At 42.0% G+C, this 26,098-nt stretch overlaps 1 protein-coding gene across 1 annotated transcript in view; it reads right to left on the bottom strand.

Moving 5' to 3' along the window:
• Positions 1 to 26,098, bottom strand: part of DPYS (dihydropyrimidinase) — a 99,537-nt gene that overhangs the window by 65,814 nt on the left and 7,625 nt on the right. The window contains exon 2 of the mRNA XM_027561340.1: positions 2,568 to 2,726. Coding sequence (XP_027417141.1) covers positions 2,568 to 2,726 — 159 coding nt within the window. The remainder of the gene's footprint in view (positions 1 to 2,567; positions 2,727 to 26,098) is intronic.

Raw genomic sequence — 26,098 nt, 5'->3', positions numbered from 1 at the left:
TAGACTGTTAGGAAACTCACACTACGGGCTTCCCAATTACAACTCACATAGCTCAAGTGAAATACCCATGACTCCCAGAGTAGAAGAGCCTTTCTGCAGATGACTTTGTTAAACATTGCTGTCACCCACATCCACATTCTGGGGTGAGTCCCACTACACGACGGTCCAGCATAGCAGTTTAAGCCTTGCTATTGCAAAAGTGTGGTACCTGAACAGCCACAGCAACATCACCTGGGAGCTTACTAGAAATGCAGAACCCCAGGCTCTGCCCCAGACCTACTGCTATGGGCTGACTGTGTCCCCCTACATTTATAGGTTGAAATCCTAGCCCCCAGTACCAAATGTGACCTTGTGCATGCATGCTAAGTCACTTCAGTCACATCCAACTCTTTGGGACCCTATGGACTTCTCTGTCCATGGGATTCTCCAGACAAGTCTTCCCGACTCAGGGATCTCTTTTGTCGCCTACCTTGGCAGGCAAGTTCTTTACCACTAGTACTACGTGGGAAGCCCAGGACCACCTTGGACTTGTATAAAAAATTAATAAGTAGAAGGTGGCTCAGATGGTGAAGAATCTGCCTGCAGTGCAGGAGACCTGGGTTTGATCTCTGGGTTAGGAAGAGCCTCTGGAGAAGGGAACGGCTACCCACTCCAGTATTCTGGCCTGGAGAATTCCCTGGACAAAGGACTCTGGCAGTCCATGGGGTTGCAAAAAGTCAGGCACAGCTGAGTGATTTTCACTCACTCAATTAAGTAGAGTCAAGAGACCAGAAGGGGGAGCTCTGATACCTGCATGTCAATGCAGAAGAAAGGGTTCTCTTTCTCGGCGAGGACCAGAACAATGAAAGTCATGGACTCTGTTTACTGGAGCCTCACAGCTTCCCTCTCCCCTCTAGGAAAGCCTGCGCCTTCCCTTGCCCTGTGGGGACTTGCACATGGCTCAACATGTTTGTAGACCCTGAACTGCAATTCTTCTATTGATCTCAAATATGCCCATCTTTGCTGGAGAAATATCAGGCAGTCTCCTTGTTTCAGGTCAACATTTGGAAATAGGGCATTTACCAAAGTAATCAATTAAGATGAGGTCACTAGGGTGGACCATAATTCAGTATGATTGGTGTCTTTATAAAAAGGGGTAATTTAGCCACACACACACACACACACACACAGAGAACATCATGGGAAGACAAAGGCAGAGATTCAGGTGATGTTCCTACAAATCAAAGAATACCAGAGATTGCCAGCAAACCACCAGAAGTTGGTGAGAGGCTTGAAAGAGATGATTCCTGACAGCTCTCAGAAGGGACCAGCCGCACCAACACCTTGATCTCAGGCTGTGCGTCTCCTGAACTGTGAGACAGCTGTTCCCACCCAGTTTGTTTTCTTGGTTAAAGCAGTCCTAGCCAACTAACACACTCATTGAGCATAATCTGTACTTTACCAGTATTCACCAGGTGAATTATGTACATATTAAAATGTGAGAAACGCTGGTACGAGCAAGCATCTTCACCTTTGCGCTATCTTATAAAACAAGAGTGAGAGGAAAGGAGGAAGGGAGAAGGGAAAGAAGGAGGGGCCGGAGAGAAGAAGGCAGGCAGGAAGACCTTAAACGCACAACGGAGGTCAGATGCCTCACTCAGAATTTTGCAGTTTCTGGAAAAAGATTAACTTTTTCTCTGGACTCTAAACCTTGCTACTATGTTTGCTGAACTATCTGATTACTTGTTTTATACTAACTTAGTGTCTACAACCCAAATTTTGGGAGAAAGCAGGGACATAAGTTACATGGTGACTTCAAATAAAGTCACCCCATGAGCCCTTTCTAGCAAAAAGATTTCTGAATTAAGTCCAAGGTGGAAAACATGCTATTGATTTAAATCACAGATAAAGGTTTCTTCCAAAGTACACATCCATGTTTTCATGGGGAAAATAAGCATATTTTAACATCTCACAAAACTTTCTTTTCTATCTGAGTCATGTTATCATTTCTGCCATGGTCTAAATAATGAGCAGATACAGAAGACTGTGGAAATTCGATTTTGAAATGATCTGACCAGGAGTTGATATTAACAGAGTACCAGCTTAGTGCACAGCTGGGAGAAGGCCTGGAACACATTCCTGGTCTGTCCCTTCCTTGGTTTCTTTCCAGATATTAAAAACATTTATCTAACTGAAGTCTAATCTGTGGGAAAAGACTGCTTAAAAGTGCCCGGAGATGTTGAAGTTGAAAAGTCAAGTACTTTTAAAAATTGCATTTAAAGTATTTACAATTCATGATTTAAATACTATGAAAGACTATTGTGAATCAGTATAAGGGATTTATCCTATTATCTTCATATGCTTTTTTTTCCTTTTTTTAGTTTTCTCAATTGATAATACTTCACAGGATTCAAAACTCAAATGGTAAAAAAGAGTATGCAATGAAAAGTCTTTCCTCCAATTGTGAGTTCCCGGAAGCAACCAACATCACTGGTTTCTTATGTTTTGACGTTGCCCGTTCCTTGATCTTTGCACGGAGCAATGATTAAAGGACTAACTAGAAGAAATTGGACCCCTGCATGGTTCACCTGGTCACTCCACCACGTCACTGCCACATGCAGGCTGTAATCGCAGCAGACTTTGGGGTCAGCCCAGCTTCGCCAGGTGTCAAAGGCCTCAATGAGGGAGTGGCCTTTGTGTGGAATAGCAAAATCCATGATCATGGTGGTGCCTCCTGCCAGGGCAGCCTGAAATGACAAAGAGAGTTTCAACAGGTTAGCCATCGGTTTTCCAGTTGAGTCATTTATCTCCTTGAACAGCATGCATTTATAAGCATTTGGGCAAATTTGACGGGTCCAGGTATTTGCACAAAGATGCTGCCTGTGTAAAAGATCTAGAGAGACATGAATAGATGTTCCATAAATTAAAGTCTGAAGCATTAAAAGAGCTGGAAGGGCTTCTGCAAAAAGAATGACATGTCTGGTGAAATGAAAATGGCTTTGATCCAAAAAAAAGAGAGTGGAGGCTGTAAAGAAAAGCCAAAATAGAAAAACGGAGACGATTCAAACATTTTTCTTCTCAAGAGAACTATATTCATCACTGTAAAATCCACTTCATTAGAATCAGCCTCGAGAACTGTATCTCTAACGACACTGGGTTCCACACAGACTCTCAGAAGACTCACGTGATTCCCAGCTGGTCTTTGTTCGGGCAACTCCTGAATCGTTCCTTAATCCTCAGCTGTCTCCTCTAATCCATCTCCAGTGCTCTGGCCTTAGTGTCAGCCCTCGGCTTGCTCCTTACGCCCCCAGTTTTGCTATTACGTCCTCCAATACAAACCCCTTTATTGCAATTAGAAGGAAATTTCAAAGCACAAGTGTGACCTTTTGACTCCAAGACTTAAAACTGAATGCTTCTCACTGCCCCTGGGATAGCCTTTAACCTTCACGTGGTCTACAAGGCCCTGAATCATCTGCCTTGAGACTTATAGTCTCTTTGGTGTATACTAGGTTACAATATGACTGGATTAAAAACTATTAAGTTATTAAATCAAATGTTTTTGACTAATTATTGACACTGATTTTATTACAAGATGGTTAAGTATGTTTTTAACTGTTGTATTTAAACAATGGTTGAATACTCACATACCGTTGTGCGAGCTGGACTGTAAGGAAGGCAGAATGCCAAAGAAATGATGCCTTCGAACTGTGGTGCTGGAAAAGACTCCTGAAAGTCCCTTGGACAGCAAGGAGATCAAACCAGTCAATCTTAAGGGAGATCAACCCTGAATATTCACTGGAAGGACTGATGCTGAAGCTCCAGTATTTTGGTCATCTGATTCGAACAGATGACTCATTGGAAAAGTCCCTGATGCTGGGAAAGATCAAGGGCAGAAGAAGAAGAAGGCATCAGAGGATGAGACGGCTGGACAGCATCACCGATGCAATGAACATGAACCTGGGCAAACTCCGGGAAATGGTGAGGGACAGGGAGACCTGGCATGCTGCAGTCCATGGGGTTGCAAAGAGTCAGACACGACTGGGCAACTGAACAACAACCACAGTTCAAATGATGCAGGTGAAGAAGAACACACAGGCAGAGACATACTAGCGCGTGGGTTAAGGGCACTGACCACACAGGTTTACTGGTTCCAGGGTACAGCTCAGCTTCAACATTACACTCCGAGTAATTCCTTCACTCCCTCACTCCTTCCTCCTTTCCTTTTTAAAATTAAATTTATTTATTATTTATTTTTGGCTGCTCTGGGGCTTCATTGCTGCAGGCGGGCTTCCTCTAGTTTTGGAGAGAGGCAGCTGCTCTCTGGCTGCGCTGCACAGGCTTCTCATTGTGATGGCTTCTCTCCCTGCAGAGCCCAGGCTCTAGGTGTGTGTGGGCTTCAGTAGTTGGTGGCTCGTGGGCTTAGTGGCCTCTCAGCATGTGGCCTCTTCCCAGACCAAGGATCAAACCCGCATTCCCTGTATCGGCAGGTGGAGTCTTTACCACTGGACCAGTAGGGAAATTCTCTTTCCTTTGTTAGTTTATTTGTACCTCCTTCCTTGTACGGTATTGCCCTGTGTATCATGTCCTCAGAACTTAGACATCTTGTAACTGAAGTCTGTGTCTTTTGATCAACAGCTCCCCTTTCCCCACACCGCACCCTCTTCTCAGCCCCTGGCAACCACATTCTACCCTTGGGTTCTCTGAGTTTGTTTTTTTTAGATTCCACATGTAAGCGAGTTCATATTATTTCACTCAGCACAATGTCCTCAAGGTCCGTCTCTGTTGTCACAAATGGCAGAATTTCCCTCCTTCTAAATGATATTCCATTGTATATACACAGATTTCCTTTATCCACTCATTCATAGATGGACATGTAAATTTATTTATATCTTGACTTGTGAATAATCCTGCAATGAACAGGGGAAAGTAGACAGCAGCTTCTTAACCTCCGGGTGCCTCTGATTTCTAACCTGTGAAGTGAGGATTTTACCTAAACCATAGAGTCTCTGGGAAGATTAAATTGAGGTGATGTATATAAAGTGCTTAGTATGGTGTTTGCTTCATGGTAAGTGCTTCATAAGCTTCAACTCACAATGAGCCTTTGTGAATTAGGCATTTTCCCACTTTTCATATGTTAGTTGATCTCATCACCAGGAAACAATGTTACATGTTGTCATGTTACAACACAGAAGGGAGTGCCACCAGCTTCTCTCCCAGGTATGCCCACATGCCACCTTCCCCTACCCCCCACCCCACAGCCTTCCTCCCCAGACACAGAGTGCTCCCAGGAGTGCTCCCACGTTCCAGCAGGTACACCAGCTGTATTCCATCTCTTTTTTTGTGCTTACTTCAGTGGATTTTTATTTTTTCCTTAAGTCATTCGGTCCCACTCCAACTCTTTCTGCTCTCAAAAATCTCACTATTTATACAGGATTCTGTACTTTTATCTCTATCTTTAGATAACGATTGCTTTATGCATGGTGAAACAATACATATTTGCATTTCTTAAGAAATCCCTATGGGTATAATGAGAGTACCAGAAAAAATTCCTTAGGCTCTGTATTTTTATTTGAATGTAGATTAATCTTCTCACCTTCTTCCTTCTAAAATGTCTTCTCACCGTTATCCCTGGAGGATGAAGGGCATTTTTCTAATAGAAAGTGCTGTTAATTAAAGTGTTGAAAGAAAATACCTTTTTCGTGTCTATTGAACTAGAAAATCAAGCTTAAAGAACAATTCTTTCCATATTAAAAGTCTCATCACATGCAGGATGTGGGAAACTAAATACAGTGCTGGTGGGAATATAAATAAAATGCCGCAGCCACTCTGGACAATAGTTTGGCAGTTCCTCGTAGAGTTTACATACGACTTAGCAATTCCACTTCTAGGTATATACCCAAGAGAAATGAAAACATGTCCACACAAAAACTTGTACGCAGATAATCAGAGCAGCATTATTCATGATAATCAAAAAGTGGAAACCATCCAAATGCCCATCTACTATTGAATGAATAAACAAAAGGTGGTGTGTTCATACAATGAAATATTATCTGGCCATAAAAAGGAATAAGATTCTGATACATCTGCTACAGCTCGGATGAACCTTGAAAACATGATGCTAAGTGAAAGAAGCCAGTCACAAAAGGTTACATAGCCTATGATCCCATTTACATGAAATGTCCAAAAGGGATAAATCACAGTGACAGTAGGAAGACCAGTGGTTTGTTGGGGTTAAGGGGGTTGGGGAAAGTTGGGAGGAGAGCTAAAGGGTACTGGGCTTCTTTTGAGGGAGATAAAAATGTTCTAAAATTGTGCTGATGTTTGCACAGCTCTGTCAATGTACTAAAAACATTAAACTGCACATTCCAAATGAGTAAATATCATTGTATATGAATTACATTTTAATAAAATTGTTACCCCCCAGAAGTCTACCCTATGTAAGCTATTTCATGGAGTGAAAGGGGTGGTTATGCACAATGCAATGAAAAAATCTTCCTTCCAATTCTGACTTCCAGGAAGCAACGCACATCACCAGTTTCTTGTGTTTAGACATTGCTCACTCCTTGATCTTACACAGAGCAAGGACTAAGCAACTGAATGGAAGAAACTAGACTCCTAGTGGCTCACCTGATCACTCCCCTATGTGATACACAAATGATCAGACACACGAATAGTCAAACAGTCTAGAGGGGGAGACAGAAATATGAACAAACAATTATAAAATAATCAGATGGTAATAACAGGTAGCAAGTACACTTTCATAGTAAGCACAGTATCAGATCAGATCAGTCGCTCAGTCCTGTCCGACTCTTTGCAATCCCATGAATTGCAGCACACCAGGCCTCCCTGTCCATCACCAACTCCCAGAGTTCACTCAGACTCACATCCATCGAATCAGTGATGCCATCCAGCCATCTCATCCTCTGTCATCCCCTTCTCCTCTTGCCCCCAATCCCTCCCAGCATCAGAGTCTTGTCCAATGAGTCAACTCTTCGAATCAGGTGGCCAAAGTACTGGAGTTTCAGCTTTAACATCATTCCTTCCAAAGAAATCCCAGGGCTGATCTCCTTCAGAATGGACTGGTTGGATCTCCTTGCAGTCCAAGGGACTCTCAAGAGTCTTCTCCAACACCACAGTTCAAAAGCATCAATTCTTTGGCGATCAGCCTTCTTCACAGTCCAACTCTCACATCCATACACGACCACAGGAAAAACCATAGCCTTGACTAGACGGACCTTTGTTGGCAAAGTAATGTCTCTGCTTTTGAATATGCTATCTAGGTTGGTCATAACCTTTCTTCCAAGGAGTAAGCGTTTTTTAATTTCATGGCTGCAGTCACCATCTGCAGTGATTTTGAAGCCCAGAAAAATAAAGTCTGACACTGTTTCCACTGTTTCCCCGTCTATTTCCCACGCAGTGATGGGACCGGATGCCATGATCTTCGTTTTCTGAATGTTGAGCTTTAAGCCAACTTTTTCACTCTCCTCTTTCACTTTCATCAAGAGGCTTTTGAGTTCCTCTTCACTTTCTGCCATAAGGGTGGTGTCATCTGCATATCTGAGGTGATTGATATTTCTCCCAGCAATCTTGATTCCAGCTTGTGTTTCTTCCAGTCCAGCGTTTCTCATGATGTACTCTGCATATAAGTTAAATAAACAGGGTGACAATATACAGCCTTGACGAACTCCTTTTCCTATTTGGAACCAGTCTGTTGTCCCATGTCCAGTTCTAACTGTTGCTTCCTAACCTGCATACAAATTTCTCAAGAGGCAGGTCAGGTGGTCTAGTATTCCCATCTCTTTCAGAATTTCCCACAGTTTATTGTGATCCACACAGTCAAAGGCTTTGGCATAGTCAATAAAGCAGAAATAGATGCTTTTCTGGAACTCTCTTGCTTTTTCCATGATCCAGCACAGTATAGGGATTGTGAAAAGGAAGCTAACGTTGCTAAGCTCCTAGAAAAGATGGGCTTCCCAGGTGGTGTTAAGTGGTAAAGAACCCACCTGCCAATGTAAGAGACATAAGAGATGCAGGTTCAACCCCTGGCTTGGGAAGATTTCCCTGGAGGAGGGCATGGCAACCCACTAGTCTTGTCTGGAGAATCCTATGGACAGAGGAGCCTGGTGGGCTACAGTCCACAGGGTCGCAAAGAGTCAGACACAACTGAAATGACTTAGTATGCATGCTAGAAGAGGTAGAGGGAAAAGACTGCTGGAAAATCCCAAGGGAAACAATCAGAGGAGGATTTGAATTAGTATCAGGACATACACTCGAAGCTGCCACTAATGGTAATAAGATCTAACTGGTAGAGACTACTTATTATGTTCCAGGAACTATTCTGATGTTCGAAGTGTTTAAACCAACTTAGCAGCTCTGCAGCAGGGCATATCATTAACCCTGTTTTAGAGTTGAGGAAACCGAGACCAGCACCATGAAATAACTGCCTAGTTCCCACAGCTAGAGAATGACAAAGGCTAGACTGGACCCAGGGCATTGGGTTCCAGAGCCTGTGCTCTCGGGAACAGCCAAGAGCAGGCAGAAGTTCTGAGAAAAGGGTCTGCGAGGAAGAATCAGCAGAGAAGTGGTAAAGGGCAGAATGTATCTCAAAACAGAAACTGACTCACAGAGATCACAAACTAGTGGCTATCTAAGGAGAGCAGGAACCAGGGAGGGACGGTTAGGGCTGAGAGATACAAACACTATGTATAGAGCAGCAACAAGGATCTACTGCACAGTACGGAAAATTACAGCCATTATCTTGTGATAACCTGTAATGGAGTGTAATCTGCAGAAGCATTGACTCACTATGCTGTACACCTGTAACTGACATAACATTGTAAATCAACTAAGTGTACTTCAAAAGCAGGGGGAGGTGGGAGGGAGGTTCAGGAGGGAAGGAACATATGTACACGGACGACGGATTCGTGTTGATGTATGACAGAAAGAAACACAGTATTGTAAAGCAATTATCCTCCAGATAAAAATAAATACACTTGAAAAGATGACCAAGATGTGTGAAGCAGTGATTCCCAGAGGAAGGCAGGGCGGTGGAGGCTGCAAGGGTGATGGGGGTCTGGGGTGACTGACGCGGCGGATGAGGGACAGAGGAGGGCAGCCCACCTGGGAGAGAGCATGGGTTCCGTGGAGAGCAGCCTGCGTGTGAGGCGCTCGGGCACATGTCCACTCTGTTTGTGGACAGAGAAAGACACAGCCCTGAGACTGAACGACACTCATGAGGAAGAAAGGAGAAGGATGTGGCAGTGACCTTGGAGAGGATGCTAGAGGGGTCCTGAGGTTGGCAGAAATAACCAGAGAGAGAGAGAAGCCACAGCAACACGCTCCAGAACATACCAGCCTTTAGCAAGAGAACAAAATTGGACGGAGTCAGGACGAAACGTTTTCAGTGGCTGTTTCTGGATGGCGTGCTTACGGGTCTTCATTTCCCTCTAGTTAACTTTTATTTTCCATAGTTGCTATATTTTCTACAAAAAAGCCTAACTTTTGAAAGATTAAAAAATAGATTTTACATGGTTTTAGTGTGAGTCAAAGTGTTCAGTCGTGTCCGACTCTTTGTGATTCCATGGACTATAGCCCACCAGGCTCCTCTGACCATGGAATTCTCTAGGCCAGAATACTGGAGTGGGTAGCTGTTCCCTTCTGCAGGGGATCTTCCTAACCCAGGGAATGAACCCAGGTCTCCCACATTGCAGGAGGATTCTTTACCATCTGAGCCACCAGGGAAGCCTGGTGTATTATATTAAGTATAGGTTTTACATAATATGATACAAACTCATATATGCATATATGCCATATAAACTAATGATGAGTCTCTTATGAAACTGAAGATGTGATGGTCAAACAGCCACTTTTATTAAAACTACAGCAAATTAAAATTCCTGGGGCTAGCTATAATTTAATCATGAATACATATTTATCACAAATGCTTCACATCCCTAATAAACTGAAAAGGAGCAGACATTTGTCTTTTTTCATTTCTTCTTGTTCTGTTTCTCTTTCCCACTTTCCTCCATTTCCTCAAATCTCAAAATGGGAACAAAGTGCCTGCAAGAGGACAGCCCGGGTCAGAGTGGGCAATGGATGGAAAACAGAATCTGTCTTTTCCCAAACCACTAGGGCATCATCCATCCATCTGCCACAAGGATCCTAGCTGCTACCCTGGGACCTGGCCAACAGTGGTCGGGCACCATCAGCATCCCTCCCTGTGTCCCTTGAGCCTCTTTTGGTCTCTCTAGTCACCCAGAGTCCTTTGGCAGCCCAAAGTTATCTCAAATCCATGAACACGATTTCAAGAGCTGAAATACTCCCTTCTTTCCACTGGGTCCAGGGAGCCATGTGTCACAGCAGCAATTCTGTAATCTCAATTAAAGGGGACACTCAGACGTAGGAAGGAGACCTGTACCTCCCACTAAGTATTTGCCTCTCAAGGAAGAGCTTGTTCAAACACTCAGTCCTGGTTAAGCAACTTTTTTTTTTTTTTGTCTTCTAAATCCCTTTTAGAAATCCGGTCCCATCACTTCATGGCAAATAGATGGAGAAACAGTGGAAACAGTGGCTGACTTTATTTTTGGGGGCTCCAAGATCACTGCAGATGGTGATTGCAGCCATGAAATTAAAAGACGCTTACTCCTTGGAAGAAAAGTTATTACCAACCTAGACAGCATATTAAAAAGCAGAGACACTACTTTGCCCACAAAGGTCCATCTAGTCAAGGCTATGTTTTTTCCTGTGGTCACGTATGGATGTGAGAGTTGGACTGTGAAGAAAGCTGAGCGCCGAAGAATTGATGCTTGTGAACTGTGGTGTTGGAGAAGACTCTTGAGAGTCCCTTGCACTGCAAGGAGATCCAACCAGTCCATTCTAAAGGAGATCAGTCCTGGGTGTTCACTGGAAGGACTGATGCTGAAGCTGAAACTCCAATACTTTGGCCAGCTGATGCGAAGAGCTGACTCATTGGAAAAGCCCCTGATGCTGGGAGGGATTGGGGGCAGGAGGAGAAGGGGACGACAGAGGATGAGATGGTTGGATGGCATCACCGACTCGATGGACATGGGTTTGGGTGGACTCTGGGAGTTGGTGTTGGACAGGGAGGCCTGGCGTGCTGTGGTTCATGGGGTTGCAAAGAGTCAGACACGACTGAGTGACTGAACTGAACTGAACTGAAATCCCTTTTATTTATTTATTTTTAATTTATTTTTTATTGAAGGATAATTGCTTTACAGAATTTTGCTGTTTTCTGTTAAACCTCGACATGAATCAGCCATAGGTATACATATATCCCCTCCCTTTTGAACCTCTTTCCCATCTCCCTCCCCATCCCACCCCTCTAGGTTGATACAGAGCCCCTGTTTGAGTTTCTTGAGCCATACAGCAAATTCCCATTGGCTATTTTACACATGGTAATGTAAGTTTCCATGTTAGTCTTTCTATACATCTCATCCTCTCCTTCCCTCTCCCCACATCCATAAGTCTATTCTCTATGTCCGTTTGTCCATTGCTGCCCTGTAAATAAATTCTTTAGTACCATTTTTATAGATTCCGTGTATATGCATTAGAATATGGTATTTTCTGACTCACTTCACTCTGTACAATAGGCTCTAGGTTCATCCGCCTCATTAGAACTGACTCAAATGCATTCCTTTTTATGGATGAATAGTATTCCATTGTGTATATGTACCACAACTTCTTTATCCATTCATTTGCCAATGGATGTCCAGGTTGCTTCCATGTTCTAGCTATTGTAAATGGTGCTGCAATGAACAATGGGATACATATGTCTCTTTCAATTTTGGTTTCCTCAGGGTAGATACCTAGGAGTGGGATTGCTGGGCCATATGGTGGTTTTATTCCTAGTTTTTTAAGGAATCTTCATACCATCTTCCATAGTGACTGTATCAATTTACATTCCCACTAACAATGCAAAACCATTCCCTTTTCTTCACACCCTCTGCAGCATTTATTGTTTGTAGACTTTTTGATGAAGGCCATTCTGACCGGTGTGAGGTAATATCTCATTGAGTTTTGATTTGCATTCTCTAATAATGAGTGATATTGAGCATCTTTTCATGTGTTTGTTAGCCATCTGTATGTCTTCTTTAGAGAAATATCTGTTTAGGTCTTTTCCCACTTTTTGATTGGGTTGTTTGTTTTTCTGGTATTGAGCTGTATGAGCCACTTGTATATTTTTGAAATTAATCCTTTGTCAGTTGTTTCATTTGCTATTATTTTCTTTGATTATCTTGTTTTGATTTATGTCATCGAGTGTTCTGCCTATGTTTTCCTCTAAGAGTTGTATAGTTTCTGATCTTACATTTAGGTCTTTAATCCATTTTGAGTTTATCTTTGTGTATGGTGTTAGGTAGTGTTCTAATTTCATTCTTTCACATGTAGCTATCCAGTTTTCCCAGCACCATTTATTGAAGAGGCTGTTTTCCCCCATTGTATATTCTTTCCTCTTTTCTCAAAAATAAGGTACCCATAGGTGCATGGGCTTATTTCTGGGCTTTCCAACTTGTTCCATTGGTCTATATTTCTGTTTTTGTGCCAGTACCATACAGTCTTGATGACTGTAGCTTTGTAGTATAATCTGAAGTCAGGAAGGTTGATTCCTCCAGCTCCATTCTTCTTTCTCAAGATTGTCTTGGCTACTCAGGGTCTTTTGTGTTTCCATATGAAGTGTGACATTTTTTGTTCTAGTTCTGTGAAAAATGCCATTGGTAATTTGATAGGGATCACATTAAATCTGTAGATTGTGTTTGGTAGTACATTCATTTTCACAATGTTGATTCTTCCTACCCAGGAACATGGAATATCTCTCCATCTGTTTATGTCATCTTTGATTGCTTTCATTATCTTATAATTTTCTGAGTACAGTTCTTTTGTCTCCTTAGGTAAGTTTATTCCTAGATATTTAATTCTTTTGTTGCAATGGTGAATGGCACTGATTTCTTAATTTCTCTTTCTGATTTTTCATTGTTAATATATAGAAATGCAAGTGATTTCTCTGTATTGATTTTGTATCCTGCAACTTTGCTAAATTCACTGGTTAGCTCTAGTAATTTTCTGATACTATCTTTAGAGTTTTCAATGTACAGGATCATGTCATCTGCAAACAGTGAGAGCTTTATTTCTTCTTTTCCAATCTGGATTCCTTTTATTTCTTTTTCTTCTCTGATTGCTACAGCTAGGACTCCCAGAACTATGTTGAATAATAGTGGCAAGAGTGGACACCCTTGTTTTGTTCCTGACGTTAGGGGGGATTCTTTCAGTTTTCACCATTGAGAATAATGTTTGCTGTAGGCTTATCATACATGGACTTTACTATGTTGAGGTAGGTTCCTTCTATGCCCATTTTTTGAAGAGTTTTAATCATAAATGAGTGCTGAATTTTGTCAAAGGCTTTTTATGCATCTATTGAGATTATCATTTGGCTTTTATCTTTCAATTTGTTAATATGGTGTATCACACTGATTGATTTGTGTATATTGAAGAATTCTTGCATCCCTGGAATAAACCCAACTTGATCATGGTGTACGAGCTTCTTGATGTGTTGCTGAATTCTGTTTGCTAAAATTTTGTTGAGGATTTTTGCATCTATGTTCATCAGTAATATTGGCCTGTAGTTTTCTTTTTGTGTGTTGTCTTTGTCTTGTTTTGGTATCAAAACCAGGTGGTGGCCTCATAGAATGAATTTGAAAGTGTTCCTTCCTCTGCAATTTTTTGAAAGAGTTTTAGAAGGATAGGCATTAGCGCTTCTCTAAATGTTTGATAGAATTCTCTTGTGAAGCCATCTGGTCCTGGTTTTTGTTTTTGGGGAGATTTTTGATCACAGCTTCAATTTCAGTGCTTGTAATTGGGTTGTTCATAATTTCTATTTCTTCCTGGTTCACTCTTGGAAGATTGAACTTTTCTAAGAATCTGTCCATATCTTCCAGGTTATCTATTTTATTGCCATATAGTTGATCATAATAATCTCTTATAATCCTTTGTATTTCTGCATTGTCTGTTGTAACCTCTCCTTTTTCATTTCTAATTTTGTTGATTTGATTCTTCTCTCTTTTTTTCTTGTTGAGTCTGGCTAAAGGTTTGTCAATTTTGTTTATCATCTCAAAGAACCAACTTTTAGTTTTATTAATCTTTACCATTGTTTCTTTCACTTCTTTTTCATTTATTTCTGCTTGGATCTTTATGATTTCTTTCCTTCTACTAATTTTGGGGTTTTTGTTGTTCTTCTCCTTTTTCCAGTTGTTTTAGGTGTAAAGTTAGGTTGTCTATTTGGTGCTTTTCTTGCTTCTTGAGGTAGGATTGTATTGCTATAAACTTTCCTCTTAGAACTGCTTTTGCTGCATCCCATAGGTTTTGAGTTGTGTTTTCATTGTCATTGTTTCTAGAAATTTTTTGATATCCCTTTTGATTTCCTCAGTAATCTGTTTGTTATTTAGAAATGTGTTGTTTAATCTCCATGTGTTTGTGCTTCTTACAGTTTTTTTCTTGTAATTGTCTCATAGTGTTCTGGTCAAGAAGATGCTTGATACGATTTCAATTTTCTTAAATTTACTGAGGTTTGATTTGTGACCCAAGATATGGTCTATTCTGGAGAATTTTGCATGTGCACTTGAGAAGAAGGTGTATTCTTCTGCATTTGGATGGAATGTCCTGAAGATATCAATGAGATCCAGTTCATCTAAGGTATCATTTAAGGCTTGTGTTTCCGTATTAATTTTCTGTTTTGATGATCGGTTCATTGGTGTGAGTGGGGTGTTAAAGTCTCCTACTATTATTGTGTTACTGTCAGTTTCTCCTTTTATGCCTGTTAGTGTTTGTCTTATGTACGGAGGTGTTCCTACATTGGGTGCATGCTGCTGCTGCTAAGTCACTTCAGTCGTGTCCAACTCTGTGCGACCCCAGAGACGGCAGCCCACCAGGCTCCCCCGTCCCTGGGATTCTCCAGGCAAGAACACTGGAGTGGGTTGCAATTTCCTTCTCCAATGTGTGAAAGTGACAGTGAAGTCGCTAGGTCATGTCTGACTCTTGGTGACCCCATGGACTGCAGCCCACCAGGCTCCGCTGTCCATGGGATTTTCCAGGCAAGAGTACTGGAGTACCATTGCCTTCTCCCATTGGGTGCATAGATATTTACAATTGTTATGTCTTCCTCTTGGATTGATCCCTTGATCATTATGTAGTGTCCTTCCTTATCTCTTGTAATCTTTTTTGTTTTAAGGTCTATTTTGTCTGATATGAGAATTGCTAGACCAGCTTTCTTTTGCTTCCCATTTGCATAGAATATATTTTTCCATCCTCTCACTTTCAGTCTATATGTGTCTTGAGGTCTGAAGTGGGTTTCTTGTAGACAGCATATATATGGGTCTTGTTTTTGTATCCATTCAGCCAGTCTGTTGGAGAAGGAAATGGCAACCCACTCCAGTGTTCTTGCCTGGAAAATCCCAGGGACGGGGGAGTCTGGTGGGCTGCAGTCCATGGGGTCTCGAAGAGTCGGACACGACTGAGCGACTTCACTTTCACTTTCCACTTTCATGCACTGGAGAAGGAAATGGCAACCCATTCCAGTGTTCTTGCCTGGAGAATCCCATGGACGGAGAAGCCTGGTGGGCTACAGTCCATGGGGTCGCACAGAGTCAGACACGACTGAAGCGACTTAGCAGCAGCAGCAGCAGCAGCCAGTCTGTGTCTTTTGGTTGAAGCATTTAATCCATTTACATTTAAAGTAACTATTGGTATATATGTTCCTATTGCCACTTTCTTAATTGTTTGGGTTTGATTTTGTAGATCTTTTTTCCTTCTGTTGTATTTCTTTTTTTTTTTTTTTTTTTATTTTTCGCTGTTCATTTTATTGAACTGAGTGTATAAAACCAACATAGAGCACATTACTAGAAAATTTCTTGACTATATAAGTCCCTTTAACATTTGTTGTAAAGCTGGTTTGGTGGTACTGAATTCTCTTAGCTTTTGCTTGTCTGAAAAGCTTTTTATTTCTCCATCAATTTTGAATGAGATTCTTGCCGGGTACAGTAATCTTGGTGGTAGATTTTTCCCTTTCAGTACTGTAAATATATCCTGCCATTCCCTTCTAGCCTGCAGAGTTTTTGCTGAAAGATAAGCTGTTAAGTGTATGAGGTTTCCCTTGTATGTTACTTGTTGCTTCTCCCTTGCTGCTTTTAATATTCTTTCTTTGTGTTTAGTCTTTGTTAGTTTGATTAGTATGTGTCTTGGCATGTTTCTCCTTGGGTTTATCCTGTATGGGACTCTTTGTGTCCCTTGGATCTGATTGACTATTTCCTTTTCCATGTGGGAAAATTTTCAACTATAATCTCTTCAAAAATTTTCTCATACCCTTTCTTTTTCTCTTCTTCTTTTGCAACCCCTATAATTTGAATGTTGATGTGTTTGATATGGTCCCAGAGGTCTCTGAGACTATCCTCAACTCTTTTCATTCTTTTTACTTTATTCTGCTCTTCAGAAGTTATTTCCAACATTTTATTTTCCATCTCACTAATTCATTTTTCTGCTTCAGATATTCTGCTATTGATTCCTTCTAGAGTATTTTTAATATCGGTAATTGTGTAGTTTGTCTTTGTATGTTTATTCTTTAATTCTTCTAGGTCTTTTTAAATTGATTCTTACATTTTCTCCATTTTGTTTTCAAGGTTTCAATCATCTTTACTATCATTATTCTGAATTCTTTTTCAGGTAGTTTGCCTATTTATTCTTCATTTATTTGGACTTCTGTGTTTCTAGTTTGTTATTTCATTTGTGCAGTATTTCTCTGTCTTTTCATTATTTTTTTTAAGCTATTGTGTTTGAGGTCTCCTCTTTTCTGAGGCTTCAAGGAAAGTTGAATTCTTTCCTTGAAGAAAGTTGAGTTCTTTCTTCCTTTTGGTTTCTGCTCTCCTATGGTTGGTCCAGTGGTTTGTGTGAGCTTTGTATAGGATAAGATTTGTGCTGAGTTTTTGTTTTTTTGTTTGTTTTTCCTCTGATGGGCAAGGCTGAGTGAGGTGGTAATCCTGTCTGCTGATGATTGGGATTGTATCTTTGTTTTGTTTGTTGTTTAGATGAGGCATCCTGCACAGGGTGCTACTCATGGTTGGGTGATGCCAGGTCTTGTATTCAAGTGGTTTCCTTTGTGTCAGCTCCCACTATTTGATATTCACGACGGGTAGTCTTTTGCTAGTCTAGGGTCTTGGGAGTCAGTGTTCCAACTCCAAATGCTCAGGGCTTGATCTCTCCCTAGGATGTCCTCCAACATTGCACTGATCTCTGGATCTGCTGTGGGACAGATTCTAATCTGGTTCTACTCCTGTGTGTTCTTGCCTCCAATGTCCACAGCTATCAGCGTTAGTGCATTTTCTTTTGTGGGAGCTCTCAATGGCCTTTTATATATTCCACAGACAGAGTCTGCTTAGTTGATCATGTGGACTTAATTTGCAGCTTGTATAGCTGGTGGGAAGATTTTAGATCTTTTTCCTTAGACACACGGCCCCTGGGTTTCAATTGTGGTTTTATTTCTACCTCTGGGTTTCAATTGAGGTTCTATTTCCACCTCTACATGTGGGTCGTCCCCTGGGGTTTAGCTCCTGAGGCTGCCCTGGAGGGCTTGGGTTTGCCCCTATGAGGGCAAGGTGTGGAGGTGGTGCAGCTGCTTGTGTCACAGGGGTTCTGGCAGCAACAGGCACTGAGGGGGTTGGTGGCTAGCACAGCAGGAAATATAGTGCTCTAGAAGGGAATGGCAACCAGTACTGGCCAATATGCTCCAGTATTCTTGCCTGGAGACCCCCCTCTCTGACAGAGAATCCTGGCAGGCCACAGTCTACAGGGTCACAGAGTCAGACACGACTGAAGTGACCCTGTGAGCATAGACGCAAGACTTATTTTTTGCCAGTGGCAGCTCTGCCCCAGTGACAGTTGAGTGTTAAGATGGTGCAGCTACTTGGCTTGCAGGGACCCTGGCGGCATCAAGTGTGTAGGGACAGAGACTGCCTCTGCTGCAGGAGTTATGGCCCTATCAGAGTCTTTTTTCAAGCCTCTTGTAGTTGGCGATCAGGCCTCTTTGGTCAGTTTTTCTCTGTAGCTCCACCTGTTCACTTAGAGGGCACTTAGAGGGCTCTCTTTCCTGGGGAGTGCTGAAGAAGCTGAAATCAAATGGTTCTATGAAGACCTACAAGACTTTTTAGAATTAACACGCAATAAAGGTGTCTTTTTCATCATAGGGGACTGGAATGCAAAAGTAGAAAGTCAAGAGATACCTCGAGTAACAGGCAAATTTGGCCTTGGAGTACAAAATGAAGCAGGGCAAAGGCTAACACAGTTTTGCCAGAGAATGCACTGGTCATAGCAAACACCTTCTTCCAACAAAACGAGAACACTATACACATGGACATCACCAGATGGTCAACACCAAAATCAGATTGATTATATTCTTTGCAGCCAAAGATGGAGAAGCTCTATACAGTCAGCAAAAACAAGACCGGGAGCTGACTGTGGCTCAGATGAAGAACTCCTTATTGCAAAATTCAGACTTAAATTGAAAAAAGTAGGGAAAACTACCAGACTACTCAGGTATGACTTAAATCAAATCCCTTATGATTATACAATGGAAGTGAGAAATAGATTCAAAGGGTTAGATTTGACAGATAGTGTCTGAAGAACTATGAATGGAAGTTCATGACATTGTACAGGAGGCAGTGATCAAGACCGTTTCCAATAAAAAGAAATGCAAAAAGGCAAAATGGTGGTCTGAAGAGGTCTTACTGAGAAAAGAAAAGAAGCTAAAGGCAAAGGAGAAAAGGAAAGATATACCCATTTGAATGCAGAGTTCAAAGAGTAACAAGGAGAGATAAGAAAGCCTTCCTCAGTGATCAATGCAAAGAAATAGAGGAAAACAAGAGAATGGGAAAGACTAGAGATCTCTTCAAGAAAATTAGAGATTCCAAGGGAACATTTCATGCAAAGATGGGCACAATAAAGGACAGAAATGGTATGGACCTAACAAAAGCAGAAGATATTAAGAAGAGGTGGCAAGAATACACAGAAGAACTGTACAAAAAAGATCTGCATGACCCAGATAACCATGATGGTGTGATCACCCACCTAGAGCCAGACATCCTGGAACGCAAAGTCAAGTGGGCCTTAGGAAACTTCACCACGAACAAAGCTAGAGGAGGTGATGGAATTCCAGTTGAGCTATTTCAAATCCTAAAAGATGATGCTGTGAAAGTGCTGCACTCAATATGCCAGCAAATTTGGAAAACTCAGCACTGGCCACAGGACTGGAAAAGGTCAGTTTTCATTCCAATCCCAAAGAAAGGCAATGCCAAAGAATGGTCAAACTACCACACAATTGCACTCATCTCACACGCTAGTAAAGTAATGCTCAAAATTCTCCAAGCCACGCTTCAACAGTACATGAACCGTGAACTTACAGATGTTCAAGCTGGATTTAGAAAAGGCAGAGGAACCAGAGATCAAATTGCCAGCATCTGTTGGATTATCAAAAAAGCAAGAGAGTTCCAGAAAACCACCTACTTCCACCTTATTGACTATGCCAAAGCCTTTGACTGTGTGGATCAAAACAAACTTCGGAAAATTCTTCAAGAGTTGGGAATACCAGACCACCTGATCTGCCTCTTGAGAAATCTGTGTGCAGGTCAAGAAGCAATAGTTAGAACCAGACATGGAACAACAGACTGGTTCCAAATCAGGAAAGGAGTACATCAAGGCTGTATATTGTCACCTTGCTTATTTAACTTATATGCAGAGTACATCATGAGAAATGCCATGCTGGATGAAGCACAAGCTGGAATTAAAATTGCCAGGAGAAATATCAATAACCTCAGATATGCAGATGACACCACCCTTACGGCAGAAAGCAAAGAAGAACTAAAGAGCCTCTTGATGAAAGTGAAAGAGGAAAGTGATAAAGCTGGCTTAAAACTCAACATTTAGAAAACTAAGATCATGGCATCTGGTCCCATCAGTTCATGGCAAATAGATGGGGAAATCAATGGAAACCGTGAAAGACTTTATTTTTTGGGGCTCCAAAATCACTGCAGGTGGTGACTGCAGCCATGAAATTAAAAGATGCTTGCTCCTTGGAAGGAAAGCTATGATCAACCTAGATAGCATATTAAAAAGCAGAGACATGACTTTGCCAACAAAGGTCCATCTAGTCAAAGCTATGGTTTTTCCAGTAGTCATGTATGGATGTGAGAGTTGGACTATAAAGAAGGCTGAGCGCCAAAGAATTGATGCTGGTGAACTGCGGTGTTGGAGAAGACTCTTGAGAGTCCCTTGGACTGCAAGGAGATCCAACCAGTCTATCCTAAAGGAAATCAACCCCGAATATTCATTGGAAGGACTGATGCTGAAGCTGAAGCTCCAATACTTTGGCCACCTGATTCGAAGAACTGACTCACTAGGAAAGACCCTGATGCCGGGAAAGATTGAAGGTGGGAGTAGAAGGGGACAAGAGAAGATGAGATGGTTGGATGACATCACTCACTCAATGGACATGAGTTTGAGCAAGTTCTGGGAGTTGGTGATGGACAGGGAAGCCTGGCGTGCTGCAGTTCATGGGGTCGCAAAGAGTTGGACACAACTGAGCAACTGAACTGAATTGAACTAGTCTGGGGTCCTTCTCTGTTGTTTGGCGTATCAGGCACATACAGGGCCCCTCCCTGGCTGGGGTCCTACTCTGTAGATCGGCTCTTAAGGCACTTAAAGGGGCATCCTGGGTGGGGTCCTTCTCTGTAGCTCAGTGTGTCAGGCATGTGATGGGCCAGCCTCCCTATTGTTCAGCTGCTGATGCTGGCCTGTGAGAAGAGAGAGGCTATGGTGGTGGCTCCACCCCTGATGCATGACTCAGCAGTATCGCCTTGCTTCCATGGCTGCCTGGGTTTCCTCCACTGGCAATTTCCACCACAGTCTCCTCCCTCACATCTCCTCAACCTGTCTCTCTGCAGTTCACAGCAGCCCTCACCCTGGGATTGCTCCACAATCCCTCCAGCTCCTAGCTGCTGCACCTTCTGGGAGACCAGTGTTCCTGTCTGGGGTATGTATGGCTGTGGCAGGAGCCGTCTGATTCTCATTCCATTTAGGCTGCCACAGATCAGCTATTTCACTCTCAGCCTTAAATGTTTCTCCTCTGACTCAGACAGTTGCCCTGCTGTGGGGATAGGACCCCTGCTTCAGTTCCCCCACCCGCCGAGGGCAGGTCCAGTCCTGCTAATACTCCTGTTTCCCCCCCAGTTCCTTCATCCTACTGAGTTTTGTGTGGTCCTATATCTTCTTTTCCGCTGGTCAGGTACTCCTGCCTGCTCTCAGCTGGTGTTCTGCATGCACTTCTGTGTCTGAAGGCGTATCCCTGATGTATCCGTGGAGAGAGATGTACTCCACGTCCACCTACTCCTCCGCCATCTTGTTCTCTGTGTGTTAAGCATCTTATGTACATTAACTCATTGAATGATGCCTTGCTACAGTCCTGAGAGATAGAAATTGCTTTTCTTATTTTACAGTTGAGGATACTGAGGCTCAGAGATGTCAAATGGCTCTCCAGGGTCACACAGTTGGCAATTCTCATTGGGAACACGGAGGAGGCTGCAGCTTTGTCCAGGAGGTCTTACCTTCTGCCTACTCTGTGCCTCAACCCCATGCAGGCCTTGTCCCCTTACCCAGTCTTCAATTCAGTGTGACGGTTTCCAGCCTATTGTCCCAGTGCATCAGTGAGTCTACTTGGAGAAATGCACAGGTTGGTAAAATAAATCAACCATTTAGGAAACCCAAGACCATACCAAAACAAAACAAATCTTATTGAACTATGAATTGTAAATTCACAAAGGAAATGAAATTTTATTAAGCTCATGTCATGTTCATCATTTTGAGAAATGTCACTGAAATAATGTGCTCCTGAAAGAGTTACAAGGAAAAGCTCTATCTTGATGCTTTTTGCTTCCACACAGCTACTATTCACAGGATAATTAACTTTATCCAGCAAATCAACTCATCAGAACATTGCATTCCTAGCTCACTTTGTAGATTGTCAGTATTCACTGAATTACTTTTAACATCAGTTGCTTTACATTCATTTCACAACATGTTCGCCAGAATCAACATTTGAAGAATAAAGAGAGTTTAGGGGAGGGAAAACCAGGAAAGAGAAAATTCCTTTCATATTTTCATACAAAACCTAATTGTTTCCTTTGTACTTACTGATGATTGACTTCACCTTTATTTGTCAGTTAGCCAAACAAAATGCATTTACCTCTTCTAATCTTGGCTCATAAATCAGTTCTTTCAGCGCCTCATTACTTTGGCTGTTCTCCCTTGAAAACCTTCTAATTTGTCTAAAACCTTCTCTTAGGGAGAGAAGAGCATGCACTTGCTGTCTTATGTGCAAACCTTATTGTTCAGTCTCTAAGTCGTGTCTGACGCTTTGAGACCCCATGGACTGCAGCACACCAGATTCCTCTGTCCTTCACCACCTCCCGGAGTTTGCTCAGATTCATGTCCATTGAGTTAGTGATACTATCTCATTGAGTTAGCAATACTACCTATCTCATCCTCTGCCTCTCTCTTCTCCTTTTGCAATCAGTTTTTCCCAGCATCAGGGTCTTTTCCAAAGAGTTGGCTATTCACATTAGCTAGCCAAAGTATTGGAGCTTCAGCTTCAGCATCAGTCCTTCCAATGAATATTCAGGGTTGATTTCCTTTAGGATTGACTGGTTTGATCTCCTTTCTGTGACCGAACATAAATTGGGATAAACTCTAACCAACAGTAGGGTTATAATATTACATAACACAAGATTTTACTTAAGACTGTATTAGAGTATAAATAATTATTGAAAGCATCTCAAGTGTTTTCTTTTATGGGCCTGCTGAATTTTCATTTCTAAGCTCATCTTGGAATAAGTGACTTTGTTTCATTAAAATTTATTACAGGACTTGCTCAACCCAAATGAATCAAAAAGAAATCCAACAGGACATTTGAGCCTTAGGGAGAAAAACACTTGGCTGAATTTTCAACTTTCTCATAGTCACTAAGACTTAGGAAAGCAAATTTCATGATTCCAGTTTATATTCTAACTTCAGAAGCATAACCAGCTTTGTAAAAAGACGTCCTCCACAGGGACTTCCCTGGTGGTCCAGTGGGTGGGAGTCCACCTGCCAGTACCGGTTACATGGGTTTGATCCCTGGTCCTGGAAGATCCCTCATGCTGAAGGGCAACAGAGCCCATGCACTCTAGAGCTGGTGCTCCACAATTAGAGAAGCCACCATAGTGAGAACCCACGCACCACAACTAGAGAAAGCCCGAATGAAGCAACGAAGATCTACCAAGGCCAAAAATAAAACATAAATAAATGAAATTTAAAATAAATAAAAATACTTTAAAAGAAATGTCCCACAGTACCTTGCCATACTCCTTGCCTCCCCAAGTGTGAAATATTAATCACACCATCACCCATCCAACTGGGCAAACCACAGACTCAAGAGGCACCCTTGATGTCTACCTCTCTTCTTCCCTGGTATCACCAAATCCAATCCGTCAGCAAACGTATCCCCTCCCCAACATACACCCTGAGTCACCATACTTCCAGCCCTGCTCAGAGTGCTACCTGCATCTCTTGACGAGACCAGAGCAGTTAGTTTGTGTACTGTCACCTTGTCCCCAGTCACGCTAGCCACTTTCCATCTTTTATTGACTTCCCTGTACTGTTAGGATGAAGGAAAACAGTTATCACACAGCTTCATAAAGCTCTGCATGATCTGAGTTCCTTTCCATATCAGAGAGTCAAGTCACCCACATTCTTTTCTCCTTGTCCCTTCTCTAATCCAGTGACTTTTTTTCTTAAGAATTTTTTTTTTTTAATGTGGACCATTTTTAAAGTCTTTACTGAATTTGTTACAATATTGCTTCTGTTTTATGTTTTGGGTTTTTGACTGTGAGGCATGTGGAATCTTAGCTCCCTGATTAGGGATCAAACCTGCATCCCCTGCATTGAAAGATGAAGTCTTAACCACTGGATTGTCAGGGAAGTCCCCAGTTCCATGATCTTAGCCCTGGCTGCCTACTGGTCTGCTTTAGGGAACTTTTATCCCATCCTCCAGAGATTTTTTTTATTTAGTTGATGTAGTTTCATCACCATATGCCTCATGCCTGTTATAGTACATAAATATTCTTTAAATGTTTAAGGGAGAAAGGAAGAGAGACCAATGAATTTCTCCCAGAAATTATGAGGTAGAATAATTAAGATGATTCACTTCTCCAATAGCAAAGTGGGAAAGCTGTGCAGATTGCATATTCATGCACAATTCCATTTCTCAAAAAAATTGCTAGCCCTGGCTGGGTTGTTTTCAAGATCCTTCTATGAAATGTTAACATGGAATGTAGACTCTAAGCACATTTGAAAGCTGAATGCTCAGTTTTGTCCCAAGCCTATTACTTCAGATCAGATCAGATCAGTCGCTCAGTCGTGTCCGACTCTGCGACCCCATGAATCGCAGCACGCCAGGCCTCCCTGTCCATCACCAACTCCTGGAGTTCACTCAGACTCACATCCATCGAGTCAGTGATGCCATCCAGCCATCTCATCCTCTGTCGTCCCCTTCTCCTCTTGCCCCCAATCCCTCCCAGCATCAGAGTCTTGTCCAATGAGTCAACTCTTCGCATGAGGTGGCCAAAGTACTGGAGTTTCAGCTTTAGCATCATTCCTTCCAAAGAAATCCCAGGGCTGATCTCCTTCAGAATGGACTGGTTGGATCTCCTTGCAGTCCAAGGGACTCTCAAGAGTCTTCTCCAACACCACAGTTCAAAAGCATCAATTCTTCGGCGCTCAGCCTTCTTCACAGTCCAACTCTCACATCCATACATGGCCACAGGAAAAACCATAGCCTTGACTAGACGGACCTTTGTTGGCAAAGTAATGTCTCTGCTTTTGAATATGTTATCTAGGTTGGTCATAACTTTCCTTCCAATAAGTAAGTGCCTTTTAATTTCATGGCTGCAGTCACCATCTGTAGTGATTTTGGAGCCCAGAAAAATAAAGTCTGACACTGTTTCCACTGTTTCCCCATCTATTTCCCATGAAGTGACCGGACCAGATGCCATGATCTTCGTTTTCTGAATGTTGAGCTTTAAGCCAACTTTTTCACTCTCCACTTTCACTTTCATCAAGAGGCTTTTGAGTTCCTCTTCACTTTCTGCCATAAGGGTGGTGTCATCTTCATATCTGAGGTGATTGATATTTCTCCTGGCAATCTTGATTCCAGCTTGTGTTTCTTCCAGTCCAGCATTTCTCATGATGTACTCTGCATATAAGTTAAATAAACAGGGTGACAATATACAGCCTTAACAAACTCCTTTTCCTATTTGGAAACAGTCTGTTGTTCCATGTCCAGTTCTAACTGTTGCTTCCTGACCTGCATACAAATTTCTCAAGAGGCAGATCAGGTGGTCTGGTATTCCCATCTCTTTCAGAATTTTCCACAGTTTATTGTGATCCACACAGTCAAAGGCTTTGGCATAGTCAATAAAGCAGAAATAGATGTTTTTCTGGAACTCTCTTGCTTTTTCCATGATGCAGCAGATGTTGGCAATTTGATCTCTGGTTCCTCTGCCTTATCTAAATCCAGCTTGAACATCAGGAAGTTCATGGTTCACATATTGCTGAAGCCTGGCTCGGAGATTTTTGAGCATTACTTTACTAGCGTGTGAGATGAGTGGTAGTTTGAGCATTCTTTGGCATTGCCTTTCTTTGGGATTGGAATGAAAACTGACCTTTTCCAGTCCTGTGGCCATTGCTGAGTTACTTAATCAGTGTTAAATAGGACTTTTAACGAAACAGAATTACAGTCTATTTTTATATCTATGCCTCCAATAATTTCCTGTTTGTTTTTTTTTAAGATTATGATTTGCTTCATTTTATTTTAAGCATTTATGGGTAAACAGATCCTCAGGACTCAGAACTCATGACTACTATCACTGTAACACAATTTCTCTATTGGAGGCAATGAAATGTAACAGAAAAAGTTAGGTGTCCTTCCTCGATTGCTACTTGACAACTGAAAAGAAGAGGACAAAGCAGTGTT

This window comes from Bos indicus x Bos taurus, chromosome 14, assembly GCF_003369695.1.
Source record: "Bos indicus x Bos taurus breed Angus x Brahman F1 hybrid chromosome 14, Bos_hybrid_MaternalHap_v2.0, whole genome shotgun sequence".
Lineage (NCBI taxonomy): Eukaryota > Metazoa > Chordata > Mammalia > Artiodactyla > Bovidae > Bos > Bos indicus x Bos taurus.
Note: the sequence above shows the minus strand (reverse complement) of the source record. Positions and strands in the feature narration are given on the sequence as shown.